The sequence below is a fragment of the Polypterus senegalus genome, chromosome 4 (genome assembly GCF_016835505.1).
Source record: "Polypterus senegalus isolate Bchr_013 chromosome 4, ASM1683550v1, whole genome shotgun sequence".
Taxonomy (NCBI): Eukaryota; Metazoa; Chordata; class Cladistia; order Polypteriformes; family Polypteridae; genus Polypterus; species Polypterus senegalus.
Genome location: NC_053157.1, coordinates 174,009,629 through 174,024,122, shown reverse-complemented (window position 1 = coordinate 174,024,122; position 14,494 = coordinate 174,009,629). Strand labels below are relative to the sequence as shown.

Genomic DNA, 14,494 nt, shown 5'->3' with positions numbered 1-14,494 from the left:
GGTCATTCTCATATCCTAGATTTTCTTTCCCTTTCTATCATGCAAATGATTTGAAGGCTAAAATGGACGAGTAATTCTCAGTCCTTCTTTTCTCTTCATTTTTCTTCCAAGTATTTAATTAAACCCAATAGTGCAGATAAATACACACAGGTGTAAATGTAAATAAGCTAAATGGAGAAATGCTGCTCTCTCTTGTCATTTGCATGTTATTGATAATAAGGAGCAATTAAAATAGCTGTTTAAGAAAAAATTAAGCAATAAGGGCTCAAAATCACTAAAGTGAAGCAGAAGTGTTACTTTAGCAATAAGTGCTTTTTATTAAGCAACTTGGGTTGGAGCAAAAACCTGCCGCCACTGCGGCTCTCCAGGACCGTGATTGAGGACCCCTGGCCTAGTGCAATCCGTCCATAAAAAGTGACTGAGCAAGAAAAAAACTACTAAGGAAGGCCAACAATAGACCTATGATAACTCGAAAGGAGAGACAAGCTACAGTGGATAAGATTGTGGGGATTGTGCATAGAACAACTTTTGTCTCTGTGATTCACCAGTCACAGCTTTACAAGAGAATGGCACTGAAAAAGCCACTATTAAAAAAGGCACATGACATCTTGGCTAGAGAAGAGCACTAGAGAGGTTCTGTAGTCATCTGGAAGACATTTCTGATTCTAGTCTAATAAGACTAAAATTGAGCATTTTGGCCATCAGACTGAACACCGTGTTGGAACACTACGCAAAAACACACCATTCCCACTGTGAAGCATGGCAGTGGCGGCATCAGGCCTGTGAGAAAAGAGGCAAATAATTGCAGACAAATACAGGGACATCCAGGAGGAAAATCTGATGTAACCTGCAAGGAGCTTGTGCTGAACGTTCCTGAAAGACATCGACACAAAGCATAAAGCCAAAGCTACACACGAATTAGCGAAGTCTGAATTCAGATCTCAGATTAACTGAGAATTTGTGGCTGGGCCTTGAAAAGTGCAGTTTACTCACAATCCCCATGCAACATGTCAGAGCCTGAGCAGTTTTGTACAAAAGAATGACAAAAAATTGCAGACATGTCTGCCCAGACTCAAGGCTGCCAAAGCTTCATCTATTTAATGCAGACTTGAAGCGGGTGAATACTTAAGTGAGAAATGATTTTGTGTTTTATATTTTTAATTAATTAAAACTAATTTTCAGAGATCTGTTTTAACTTTTTCATTAAAGGGTCATTTTCTATTGATCAGTGTCAAAAAAGAAAAATTAAGTCCACTGTGATTCAATATTATATAGCAATCAAATGTGAAAACTTAAAAGGGGGGTGAATACATTTTATAGTCTTTATACAAGAAGATTCTCCATTACTAACAAACGTTTTGTAATAGATCATACCAAATTAATGGTTCTATAGTTTGGTAATCTGTCATTTGTAATTACTTTTATCCTTTCCACTTTCTGACACCAGATAACTCAGCTAATAACTTTATAAATTACCATGGATCATTTTTTATGATATTTGAATGTAATAATAAAATGTTTTCAACAATTGTGACCTAGAAGGTCACATAGAAGTCTATGGATATATTTTGATTACACTGATAAGTATATTACTGTTCATGACATTTTATATGTATTTTTGATAACAAAAAAAAAAAAAAAGTAAAATATTTAAATTATTTACTATAATGGTTTATATACTTCAGTAGGAAATATCATAGGCATGTATGAAATAGAAATACAGGAATTTCATGTAAATCGTTATGAAATATCAATACAGAATGAATTTTATTAATATTCCTTGACAAATAACATGATTAGTTTATTTAGTTCTATACATATAGAGTAGGGCTCTGTGATTATTTGTTTTCAAAGTGGAAATTTAAATTTGCACAGAACTGTAGGACACACTACAAGAGATGCCGTGTAACGTGCTGCATGCTGATGTGCCGGTAGATGTATTATGGAACAGTCAGTACACCATGCAGCGTTCCTTGCAGGGTTCCTAAACACTGTTTAAGTGGTATTTAAAATTCTAAGCTTTTCATTAAGAAGTTTGCTTCAGTACTCAATTAGATGTTAATTATATTGTCATGTAACAATATGGGAGTCTCAACTTGTTTTGCTCAATCAGCATGGATACCGGAACTCAGTTTGTTCACATGGTAAAAATACAAAAACATCATTTGTAACTACTAGGAGACTCACACAAGAGTAAAACTATATTGCACATCATGTGTGCTTGGTGTGTGTGTATGTGTGTGTGCGTGCCCTGTGGTGGGCTGGCACCCTGCCCGGGGTTTGTTTCCTGCCTTGTGCCCTGTGTTGGCTAGGATTGGCTCCAGCAGACCCCCGTGACCCTGTAGTTAGGATATAGCGGGCTGGATAATGGATGGATTTTTCACAAAACTATTTCTTACAAGGAATCAGCTGAAAGAAGTGAACAACTTGGAGTTCATTTCATATGTTTACAAAAGCAACATGTGTCAGAGATGGGCCACACAAATCTAATTAGTTTCCACAGCCACTACTGTGTCCCATCACAAAACAATCAGCAACTCGTACTAAATATTAATTGCTCATTTTTGTCCATTTAATTAATTACATCTTTAAATTTACTTCACCATATATCATTACTATTAAAATCATGTAAATGATTGCTACAGTAAAAAAATTAAGCACTACTAAAAACTACAAACATTTTTGACAAAAAATATAAAAAGCAATTGACTTATTAATAAAGCATAAATAACTAAGAACAAAATCTACACAAACGATATAAGGAATCACAGTGAAAAAGATGCAGGAGACAATTTACTTTAGCAAGACAAACTAAAGTTTAGTGATGGTGAAGACACTAGGGGAAAAAAAACTTAAGCTGTAGAAAGCAATGTACTGTAACAATGACACAGTACTGTTTTTTGTTAAATGCAATAGTAAGTAAGATCAAGTGATAGCACAGTTACTCAAGCCACATACATTATTCTGGAAAATTACACATCATTTACACAATTGTCCAGCCATTATTCCTACCACCAACATCAAGTAACACTAACTTTAAATATACTATGATATATGACCAACCAATAGTAAGGGCATCATTTTTATTATTGTTTTGATTTGCTCCTACAAGATGCCTGACCATGGGTCACCATCAGAACTAAAGAGACTGGGGTAAAAGTTCACTTACACATCATTGTTTACAGCTCAGACTGATCAGGGGTTTTAGCCTCAACTAAAGGAGTGACTCTTGACATTTGTTGCCAACCAGACTGAACTATCAAAGGAAGGGGTCAGCAAACCAAAACAGTGTTATTTCCATTACATTATTTAATTAACTGCAATAGATCATGTGGCATCATACAATCACTTGTTTGTAGACCTTTGATCAACATTTCAGGGTACTGCCAAAAATGTCTGAGTGAAATAAGAGGGTTTTGAAAATGAGTTTGTAGGTAGAATATTTTACACAGAGATGCTATTTTATGTTACATTATGATCATTTTTTGTGACTTTATAAATAGCCTTCAGTTTAAATATGGTTCCAGCCCTTGGGGGCAAAACATCATTCTTGGATTTAGTAGTATTTTTCTATTCACTCATGCCTTTTTTATGACTTTTAAGAATTTTGAACATACCTGTATTTCCACTTTATTTGTAAAATTTCTGTAATTTATTACCCTTTTTTGTTTTGTATTAGTTGTTTATTTTCTTTGCTTTATTTATGTTTTTCCATTTTAGCTGTTGCTCTTTAATGACATTTTCCAGGGGTATACATTGCCATACTGTGAGTGTTATTTATGCACACATACAATATATGTGCATACATAACATCATAGATGTTCTTGTTTGTGCTTTGTGTTACGTATTAACTTGGGTTTGTGTATTTTATGTTTCCTTGTTATTTTTGTTAAATCTGAAGTATCATTTTCCATTTCTTTCTGTTAGTTTTGTTTATTATTCTATAAATGCATCCTGTTGTTTTAACACTGGAATCCCTGAAGCTTACGAAAAAAGTTGTAATGTCAGGCTACCTTAAATTCCTTCACACTTCTTTTTCAGCATCTTTGTTTTGCAAATTTGTCAATCAGACCTTGGAGCAGGCAGTGCCATCCCCCACCAACAAAGCTGAAGTAAGACACAAAATTCTCAGAGCACAAGTCTGTTTATCTGGGTGTAAGGGTGTGAAGTGTCTGGAACTGTATATGGTAAATAATATATCATTTTTTGGGATAAATACATTTCATGTGTGTTCCATGTCTACAATGATTTATGTAAATGTAGGATGAAGAAATGTTGAACACATACCTAAAACAGAAACTTTTTTCAAGATATAGTAATAGTGACAAAATTCAAACATTAAGTGCATATTGTGTAAAGGCTAAGGAACAAAACAAAGGCGCTGATGACAAGGTGCAAAGAAACTTAAGGTGGTCTGGCATTACAACTTTTTTCATAAGCTTCAGGGATTTTAGTGTTAAATATGAATTTATTCCTTCTGTTCTGTGAATGGTACCACAAGTGTTGGGGTCACCTTGACATCACTGCTTCTGAGCCCTCTTACTGGCTATTTGAAGCTGAAGCAGTATTTCCTTGTACATGGTTGGAGTCTCTTTGTGAGTATTGTTATTTATTTGAGTTTCCTGTTTTAAAAATTAAAGCAGATCTCAATGAATTAAAAATTCAAACGGAAAATCTTTACTGAGTAATACTGTGTAATTTGTGGAGAGCAAAATAATGTAATAACGGTCAATGAAAATCAAAATCACCAAACCATTGAGGGCTGGATTCAAAATCACACTGAAAAACAAAATTTAAAAGTTGAAATCACAGGCTGATCTAACTTTCATGACTATTACCATAGTAGTGTGTATGGCCCCCACATAGCTGTATGCTCCTGAAGAGACAGCAGATAGTGTCCTGAGGGATCCCCTCCCAGCATATGGAGATCGATGTGACCCTCCAAGGATATGCCTTTCCAAACCATCACTGAGCAACCACCAAACCGGCTATGCTGGATGATGTTGCAGGCTGCATAATGTTTACCAAGGGGTTTCCAGACTATTTCACATCTGTCATATGTGCTCTGTGTGAGCCTGCACTCATCTGTGAAGACAACAGACAGCCAATAGTGGAACAGGCACAGGTTCTTAATTGGACCGATTGATATCTCTTAAGTTTAACTCACTTGGTATTAGACTGTGATGATTAAGTGTTTCCATAGTTTTTTGATCAGTTTATATAAGAGGTAATAGTTTATTCTACCAGCAAACCTTGAGTGAAAACGCATAGATAAGTCATAGTTATTTGGATGTTGGTAGGGCAGTAATGTTTTCCAATGTTTTCTGCTTTCTTTATTAAGTCTGTTTGTGATGGTGCGGGTTAGCTCCATGCTCCGGTTGCATCCTGGAGCCTCATGAATCTGCTACCACCGATAATGTACCAGAGGGATGAACTTAGCAAATAAAAATACATACAGTATGCAGCAGCAAGGGGTAGGTGCATGAAAGTGCTCTCGATCCGCCAAAATGTGCCTGTTAGAAATTTTAATATGAATTTGTGTGAGAGAATGGAGTGTGAGATGGATTGGCTCTTTCTTTCCAAATTCTCTTTAGGTTTCAATTGGTTTTCTTTGTGAACTTCCATTTCTTCCTATACCCCAAAATATGCATGTTAGTTTACTGTAAATTGGTACTCTAAACTTGCCCAGTATGACTAAGTACTGGTGAACATTCAGGATGGGTATCTGCCTCACTCCCAATTCCCTGGAGACATGGTTCTTCTACATAAAACCTTGTAATACGTACAATGCAGAATGTGAAGAAAAAGAAGGTCCATTCTGAAAGAGAAAAAATTAGTTTAATGAGGAATAAAATTGCATTTCTTTATAGTCATGATTCTTGTGAATAATAAATGCATTAAATTTCTAAAGTCTTTGAGAGAAATTTAAGAGTATCTGCAGTGAGATTTAGGGCTCCTATCCAAAAGCCCATGATATAAAGTATTGATAGTAGGCTGAGTTTTGGTTTTGACATTTATGTCTTTTTTTCATTAAATACTTGGGAGATTTAAGTTACAGGTTTGTTTTTATACTTTTACTAGTTCTTTGTTTTTCTGTAGTCTGATTAATATGGGACATGACCTTCAGCTTTAAAATTTATTATAAGAATATTTTATTAATGCTCCAAGGGTGCTGATGTGGCATGGGGTAAACCAATGAGGTGACAGTTTAACATCTTAACTTGCTGTCACTTTTCACAAGGAGATTAATCCTAACTCTCAAAACACATGACAAAGAAGAACTGATTTTTATTGATGTCAACTTGTCACTTTTTCAAATAAATAATATTAAAGGAAAAAGATAAATGTGCAACGCAAAGCATAACATATTTAGCTTTAAGTACTAAAGAAAATACATCAACATTAATTTAAAATGCAAATAACTAAGAACTAATGAACAGATATGCAGTATGAAGGGAACTATTAAGTCAAGTCGGGGAGCATGCACTGGTATTGTGCGTTACTGCACCCACTACATGACGAAACAACTCAGGATCCCGGTTTGCAATTCCCCAAGCAGACGCACGGTCCAGTCCCACCCTCCAGAAATGACCCTCTATCTGCTGCAGCCAGGTGTTACGTGGGCGACCCCTTGGCCTGGTCCAGCCACTCGGGTCTCCAACAATGAGGATTTTATAAGCCGGATCACCCTTGGGGGAAAGCACCACATGGCATTAGTGCCATAATTGATGCTCCCTCACAATGCAGGTAATGTGCCTCATTCGAGATTCCATGAGCAACCAATCATTCGACACAAAGTCAAACCAACGTACCCAAGGTACCAAAGGAGTTCAGTCTTCGTCTCAGGTCATCGGATACCGTCAATGTCTCGCAACCATATAGCAAGACAGGAAGCAACAGGTCTCTAAAGACTTGGACCTTTGTCCTTTTGCATAGATATTGGGAGTGCCACACACCCCTGTCTTATCAAAGAACGCTGAGCTTAAGTGCTATTTATATTGATTTGCATATTCAAAGTGACGAAATTCTGGGAGGAGTTTGGGGAGTGGCAGCAGGATCATGCACATGTGTTACTTTTCTCACTAACCGGGATTTATGAAGTGGAAGAACGTGGAAGTTGACGAACGCACAGATTTATGCATCTGAATTTTTTTGTGCATACGAACATTTCTGCTTTTGTCTGTATGCCATGTTTTAGTGTGAATTATAGTTTTACCCTAAAATAGGCTTGACCCTAAACTCAACAGGCAGGCTTCAAGGCCCAAAATGTGCCTTAGTTTTTTAAAATTAAATAATACACTTTAAATGTCCTAAGTCCACAAAAATACACTTCAAGGGAAAGAAAACCATACAACCTATGGCTCAAGATGACAGGGCCAATGATGAATCTTTATAAATAAAATAAAAGAATAAATTCAAAGAATAATTAAAAAGGAAAAAGACAAAGAAAAGGCAGGAAATAAGCAAAGAATGTCATCCAAGAACAAAGCAAAACAAACCATAAAACAGAAAGATCCAAAAAATACTTACAGAAATAAACTTGCATTCCAAGACTCACTGAACCACTGTTGGAGTCCTCTACTCCACCAGAATATAAAGCCAGAGGATGGTGACGTCATGGTGGCCATGCCCCCTGAAGCTCTATTTTAAGGGGATAGGGCACATAACTAAACATTTACCAACCACAACACAGCTGATTCCATGTGATCAATTTGCTGTAGCTGCTACTTGATATGAGACAGTTAACTGGACAGCAAACAAGCAAATTTTATTTTCACTGGGAATTGTATTCAATCTAGAATTCTAGGTCCCTAACATAAACATGAAAAAATATTTTTTCCCCAAAACAAAAACTGTTTTTCTTTATTAGTTTAAACTTTTATGTTATGAGCCACCTTCTTCTAACAAAGCACCAGAAGACATACTGTGTTTACCATAATAATGTACTGTAGAGTAAAGTCATCCATTAGACTTTTTATTTAAAACTCCCCTTAGCTATTTGTTGTTAAGTGTGCACCTATATAGGTATTTAAGCAATTTAGAAAGTCATATTGTTCCATTCATCTTAAATTATTGCCATCAGTGTATTTCTTTGAGAACTCCCTGCAGTGCGTAGACACTAACAAAGCTATAGTGGACCTCTTATATTAGCAAGAAAAACACAATTACTCACTTTATAAGCTAATTAAACAATATCTAGATGTGGGGCATTTTTAGATTCCTACTTAAAGTGTTACAAATGTGCTAAACTATTGAAAGATATTGAAAGCACTTAGTTGCAGGCTCACATTTAAAAACTAAAATAAATTCATGTTTAAAACATTTACTACAGAATCTGTCAAGTTTCTTCACAGTTTGAAGGCAATTTAAAAGAAAATTCTCACTTGGATAGAAAGGCACTTAAAATAGTAGGAAGTCAGACCTGCTGAGCATAATGGGCATGAAATTCCTGAAAGAATATATTTGGAGTGAAACATGTTCTAGTAAAAGATGGACTGAATGTCGTTACAACTATCAACATTTTGTTCTATATGTTATGTGTTTTTTAAAATATGAACACACTGCATATATATATATATATATATATATATGTGGCTGTGGACAATCTGAAAACAGTAATAAAAAAATCTAACTGCTAATTATTTATCCAGACATTAGCCAATTTGGACAGAAGAAACTACTTAATTAGGCTTACAGGAAAAGCAAGAGTTTGTTTCAGATATTTTCCTTTGTTACTCTGCATTCTCTTTATGTTGACCCTACCCTTTTGCATGCATATGTTTTTTCTGATGAATATGTATTTTTTGCTGTATCCTGTATATTGAATCTCACTTCACACCACCTTTTGTGTTTTCATTCCTGGATTAACTAATGGAAAATTAAAGTAAATGCAAGGCTATACTGAATTCCACTAAGGTCTGGTGGCAATCAATACAGGATAACCACATTATCCTTCTATATAAAAGCCGTCGGGATTGTCCTTCCGTCCCGTGAGTGCTACGCGGGCGCAGAGTTTCACACGCCCCGTCCATTTTGCTATGCACGATGGGATTTGTAGTTTCGTTTTTCCCGGTAAAAGATGATTTTCTACTTCAGACTGTGCGATATCTTCTTCTTTCTTTCTTACTATATAAACCGGTCGGGATTGTCCTTCCGTCCCTTGAGTGGAAAGCGTAGCGGTATTCTGCTTATCACAGACTTACTACTTGCAGCTTGCGGTACGAAGCGACATGATGTGAGCAGAGTTCTGGTGCTCCCATCGTTCCCTTGGTTTTGTGCGCGATACGCTGGAAAAATAGACAAAATGATGTCTCTAGAAATAATTAATGTTGATGGTGTACAAATGCCTCACTGTGTAGTAAATATCAGGGGGGTTCAAAAGGGCGACCTCAATTGGGCGCGGGAAGTAAAGGCACGCGTAAATAAAGGCGAGCTTCAAAAGGGCGACTTCAATTGAGCGCGGTGAATAAAGCCGTTCGATTAATTAGATTGATAATAATGGTAGATAATAATAAAATATCTACGTGGCATTGCACATAATCTACAGCTTCAAGTGTAAAACAACAATAAGTAAGAGCAGAAAACAACAAAATATAGACAGCTTTAGAAATAGTTTGTTAGAAGTTCATGCATTAATTAATTGGATGTTTTAATATTCTTACTTTCGCCTTTTTATACGTTCAATCATTGCCTTTATCTAATACATTTTCTGTAATAATTTTGTTGTGTTTGCCTTTATTCGCCGCGCCCAATTGAGGTCGCCCTTTTGAAGCTCGCCTTTATTTACACGCGCCCTTATTGAAGGATACCACCGTGGTTAATGGACACTTTGATGTTCTCATTCCCAACACTTACATGCCTGATGTACACATGGAGCGCACACAAATTGAGGATTGTCTCGAACAACAATCTGCTCTTACGGTTGAAAGAAAGCGTGCTGCAGAACGTCAACGCAAGCAAAAGTGGTGTAAAAGTTTAACACAAGAACGTCGCAAAGAAACTCGCCGTGCTGATCGTAAAAGGAAACAAAATTGGTGTCAAAACCTAACTCAAGAAGCTCGAGAGGAAACACGGCATGCTGAACGTGAAAGCAAACAAAACTATAGGCGAAACCTAAGTCAAGAAGCTCGGGAGAAAACGCATGTAAGAAATGAAAAACGTTCACAGGATCAACGCAACGAAATTAATGTTGCGAATAGAGTTTGTAACAGGCCTGGACAAAAAAATTGCTTTGGAGGACATGTCCAAAGATGACATTCTTCAACATAGTTATGGTATTTTTAATGAAAAATGTGTACATTGTGGCGCAAAATTCTTCTCATTAGAAAAAAATACTAGGAACGAATATACTATGTGTTGTAAAAACGGAAATGTTAAACTTCAGCCTCACAGGGAATGTCATTTATTCCAAAACCTGCTGACACGCATGCATTTACACTCCAATAATTTTATGGCCAATATTCGATCTTATAATAGTTCAATTGCATTTGCATCTGTTGGCGCGAAATTGGCTACCCCTCCTGGACGTGGTCCATATTGTTTTAGAATTCATGGATCCATATACCATTGTGTGGGAACATTACATCCTGAAAGTGATGAAAACTGAGTATGCAGAATTGTATGTACTAGATCCAAGTACGGCAGCAGATGCAAGGGTTACTAATAGAGAAAATCAAAATTGTCTTCCTGATTTGATGCGAGAACTGAGCGAGTTTATGGCTAATAATAATGATTTAGTGAAACAATACAAACTTCTTTATCAAGTTGAACAAGAAGCTTTACTTGACGCTCAAAATCGAAGCGAGGCACCTCCTGATATAAAAATGACAATCAGGTATGATAAGAAATCTGATATAAGAAGGTACAATCCACAAATAGTTAACGAAGTGGCTATGATTTTCCAAAATACAGATGGAGAACCACCTCACAATTGGGACATTTTGGTACATTTAAAATCAAATCAGGACAATCAGATTGTGCCCAAAACTCAAAGAATCAGTATATGTCACAGATTTTTAGAAGCAATGACATATCCGGTATTTTTTCCTTATGGTCAGGAAGGATGGCATCTTGATTTGAAAACTACTAATAATAAAACACTCACACAAATGATGTACTTCGCTTACCAATTGCAAGTACGTGACACGTTTAATCCGTTGCTTCATGGAGGTAAACTAACGCAACAATATACTGTATCGTGGACTCATATGTTAAGATGGAAGCCAATAGGCTTGAGTTCAATAGAAAACACCAAGAACAATTAAGGTTGTCCTCATATCAAAATTTGAGGCAGGAACTTAATTCAGACTACTTACAAGGCGATTTGTCTATCGGGCAAATGATCATATTACCATCAACGTTCCAAGGAAGCCTGAGAAATATGCAGCAAAGTTATCAGGATGCTATGGCTATTGTACAAAAGTATGGCAAACCAGATCTATTTATTACCATGACTTGCAATCCGAAATGGCCAGAAATTACAGAAAATCTTAAAGGAACTTCAGTCCAATTTAGACCAGACTTGGTTGCACGTGTTTTCAATATAAAACTTTAAGAACTCCTAAGCGATTTATACAAAAAACATGTTTTAGGAAAAGTTATTGCAAACGTTCATACAATCGAATTTCAGAAAAGGGGACTGCTACATGCTCATATTTTATTAATATTAGATAGAGCTTCGAGATTCGAAACTAGAAACTCCTGAGCTTATTAATAAAGCAGTATGTGCAGAATTACCTCACTTAATTGAGAAACCCAGGTTATATAAAATCGTGAATAAAAACATGATTCATGGTCCCTGTGGAGCAGAATTTCCCAACGCTTCCTGCATGGATAATATCAAAGGGTGCACAAAAAGTTTTCCAAAAGAGTTTCAACTACAAACGGACCCAGATAAAAATGGCTACCCACTTTATAGGCGGTGTGAAGGAGTATGCGCTGTTATAAAGGGCAGGACAGTTAACAATCAATGGATTGTTCCATATAATCCTTACTTACTGCTCAAGTATAACTGTCACATAAATGTTGAAGTGTGTGCATCTATTCAAAGCGTAAAATATCTCTTCAAATACATTTACAAAGGACATGATTGCGCAAATGTAGACCTAACTGAGCGAATTGCCCGTGATGAGATCAAAACGTATCTGGACTCAAGATATGTCAGTTCTCCTGAAGCAGCATGGAGAATATTTGGATTCCACATGCATGAACGCAGTCATGCTATTGTCCACCTCCAAGTGCATTTACCAGAACAACAATCTGTCGTTATTAGACAAGGCAATGCTGCAGAGGCATTCGAAAGGGCTAAAACCAAGGACGCAACCTTAACTACATGGTTTAAACTAAACCAAACAGAGCCAAATGCAAATCAATATTTCTATTATGAAATACCTGAAAATTATGTGCTTAAAACGAAAAATGGTCAGGATACGTGGGAGCCACGTCAGAAAGGACACGATTCTGTTATTGGCCGAATGTACTCCGTCAATATGAAAGACACGGAAAGGTATTTCCTATGGCTGCTCCTTTTACATGTATCAGGAGCCAAAAGTTTCGAAGGCCTTAATATTTCAGGAGACCAAGTGTATGCAACTTTTCAAGAAACTGCAAAAATCAGAGGCTTGACAGAAAATGCTGAAATCTGGAACGAAACTCTTACTGATGCAAGCTTGGTATGTATGCCTAAGCATCTTTGTGAGATATTTACATATATATTAGTTTTCTGTTCTCCTGCAAATGCTACTGATTTATGGGTATTACATAAGGCAGCTCTAACTGAGGATTACACAAGACAACAAGGTCAGCAAAATGACCACCAAGATTGCCAAAATTGCAGGCCCTGTCTTTTTGCACTCCGAGATATTGCGAAGATTCTCGATTCCTCAGGGAAAAAATTAACACATTACGGTTTGCCAATTCCTCCTGCTAATCTTTCTGGAATCCGATATTCAACAATATGATCCTGACGTAGAAAGACAAAAGGCCGAAGCGATGGCCGCAATGTTAAATTCCGAGCAAAGAGCTGCTTTTAATGTCATCATGAAGGCACTAGATGAAGGAGCAAATCCAAGATTATTTTTCATTGATGGCCCAGGTGGGAGTGGGAAAACATACTTATACACAACTTTAATAAGTACCTTACGAGGAAGATCTGAAACTGCGCGCGCCTGTGCTTCTACTGGCATTGATGCTAATTTGCTTCCAAGTGGACGAACATATTCAATGTTTCACTTAGGAATAAATATTTTAGACACAACAGTTTCCGCTATTACGCCTCGCTCAAAAGTGGCAAAATCCCTCAGAGAATCTAAATTAGTTGTGTGGGATGAATCCACTATGGCATCTTCACACGCATTAAATTCAGTGGATAGATTGATTCGGGATATAAATTCCAGTACGCCCTTTCCTTTTGGCGGTAAAGTGTTTGTCCTTGGAGGAGACTTCAGGCAAACATTGCCGATTGTACCTCATGGCACCAGAACAGCCATTGTTGAAGCCTGTATAAAGTATAGCAAAACCTGGAAGAACTTCCATACTTTGAAATTGATCAAGAACAACCGATCAGTTGAAAGAGAATTCAGTGATTGGTTATTAAAACTTGGAGAAGGAACGCTAACTAATGATATTGGCCTAGATGAAGAACTAATAGAAATACCACCAAGCATGCTGTGCAAAGGTGACATAGTAAAGGAGATCTTTGAGGATAAACTTCATGTAGCAGATATCCCCAACTTTGTGAATAAGTTTATACTAACTCCAATCAACAAAGTTTGTAATGAACTAAATGAGAAGATACTGAATTTATTAGATGGTGAATGTGTTACATACTAAAGCCATGACTCAATATTAGATGGCACGGATGAAGATTGTTCCAATTAACCAATAGAGTTTTTAAACAGTTTGAATCTTTCTGGAATTTTACCACAGAAATTGAAATTGAAGAAAGGTACCATTGTAATTCTCATTCGAAATCTGAGGAACGGTCTGTGTAATGGAACACGACTAATTATTCGAGATTTACTGCCTAATATTTTAAAGGCAGAAGTGTTGACTGGCACTGCTAAAGGGGAAGTAGTATTTCTTCCTAGAATTATACTGGATACTACTGACAGATTGCCTGTTGTTCTTCGAAGAAGACAATTTCCAGTAAAGGTGGCATTTGCAATGACAATAAATAAATCGAAAGGACAAACTGCTCAATCAATCAATCAATCAACATTTATTTATATAGCACATTTTCATATAGAAAAAGAGAAGACACAATAATAAATAAACATAAGTCAACATTAATTAACAGTAAGTAAGGTCCTATGGCCAGGGTGGACAGAAAAAAAAAAAACTCCAAAGGCTGGAGAAAAAAAAAAAAGGGATTCCAGACCAAGAGACCACCCAGTCCCCTCTGCTGATAAAGTTGGAATATATCTTCCATGACTAGTATTCGGCCATGGTCAGCTCTATGTAACATTTTCAAGAGCAAAGCGCTCTGAGGACGTAT

At 36.6% G+C, this 14,494-nt stretch overlaps 1 protein-coding gene and 1 pseudogene across 1 annotated transcript; both read left to right on the top strand.

Annotated features, from left to right (window-relative positions):
- Positions 1–10,550: 10,550 nt before the first annotated feature.
- On the top strand, positions 10,551–12,959 carry LOC120528771 (annotated as a pseudogene).
- A 31-nt stretch (positions 12,960–12,990) lies between these two features.
- LOC120528770 (ATP-dependent DNA helicase pif1-like) lies at positions 12,991–13,830 on the top strand. The gene has a single exon (XM_039752906.1). It carries the CDS (start codon positions 12,991–12,993, stop codon positions 13,828–13,830), a length of 840 nt encoding a protein of 279 aa, XP_039608840.1.
- Positions 13,831–14,494: the final 664 nt, after the last annotated feature.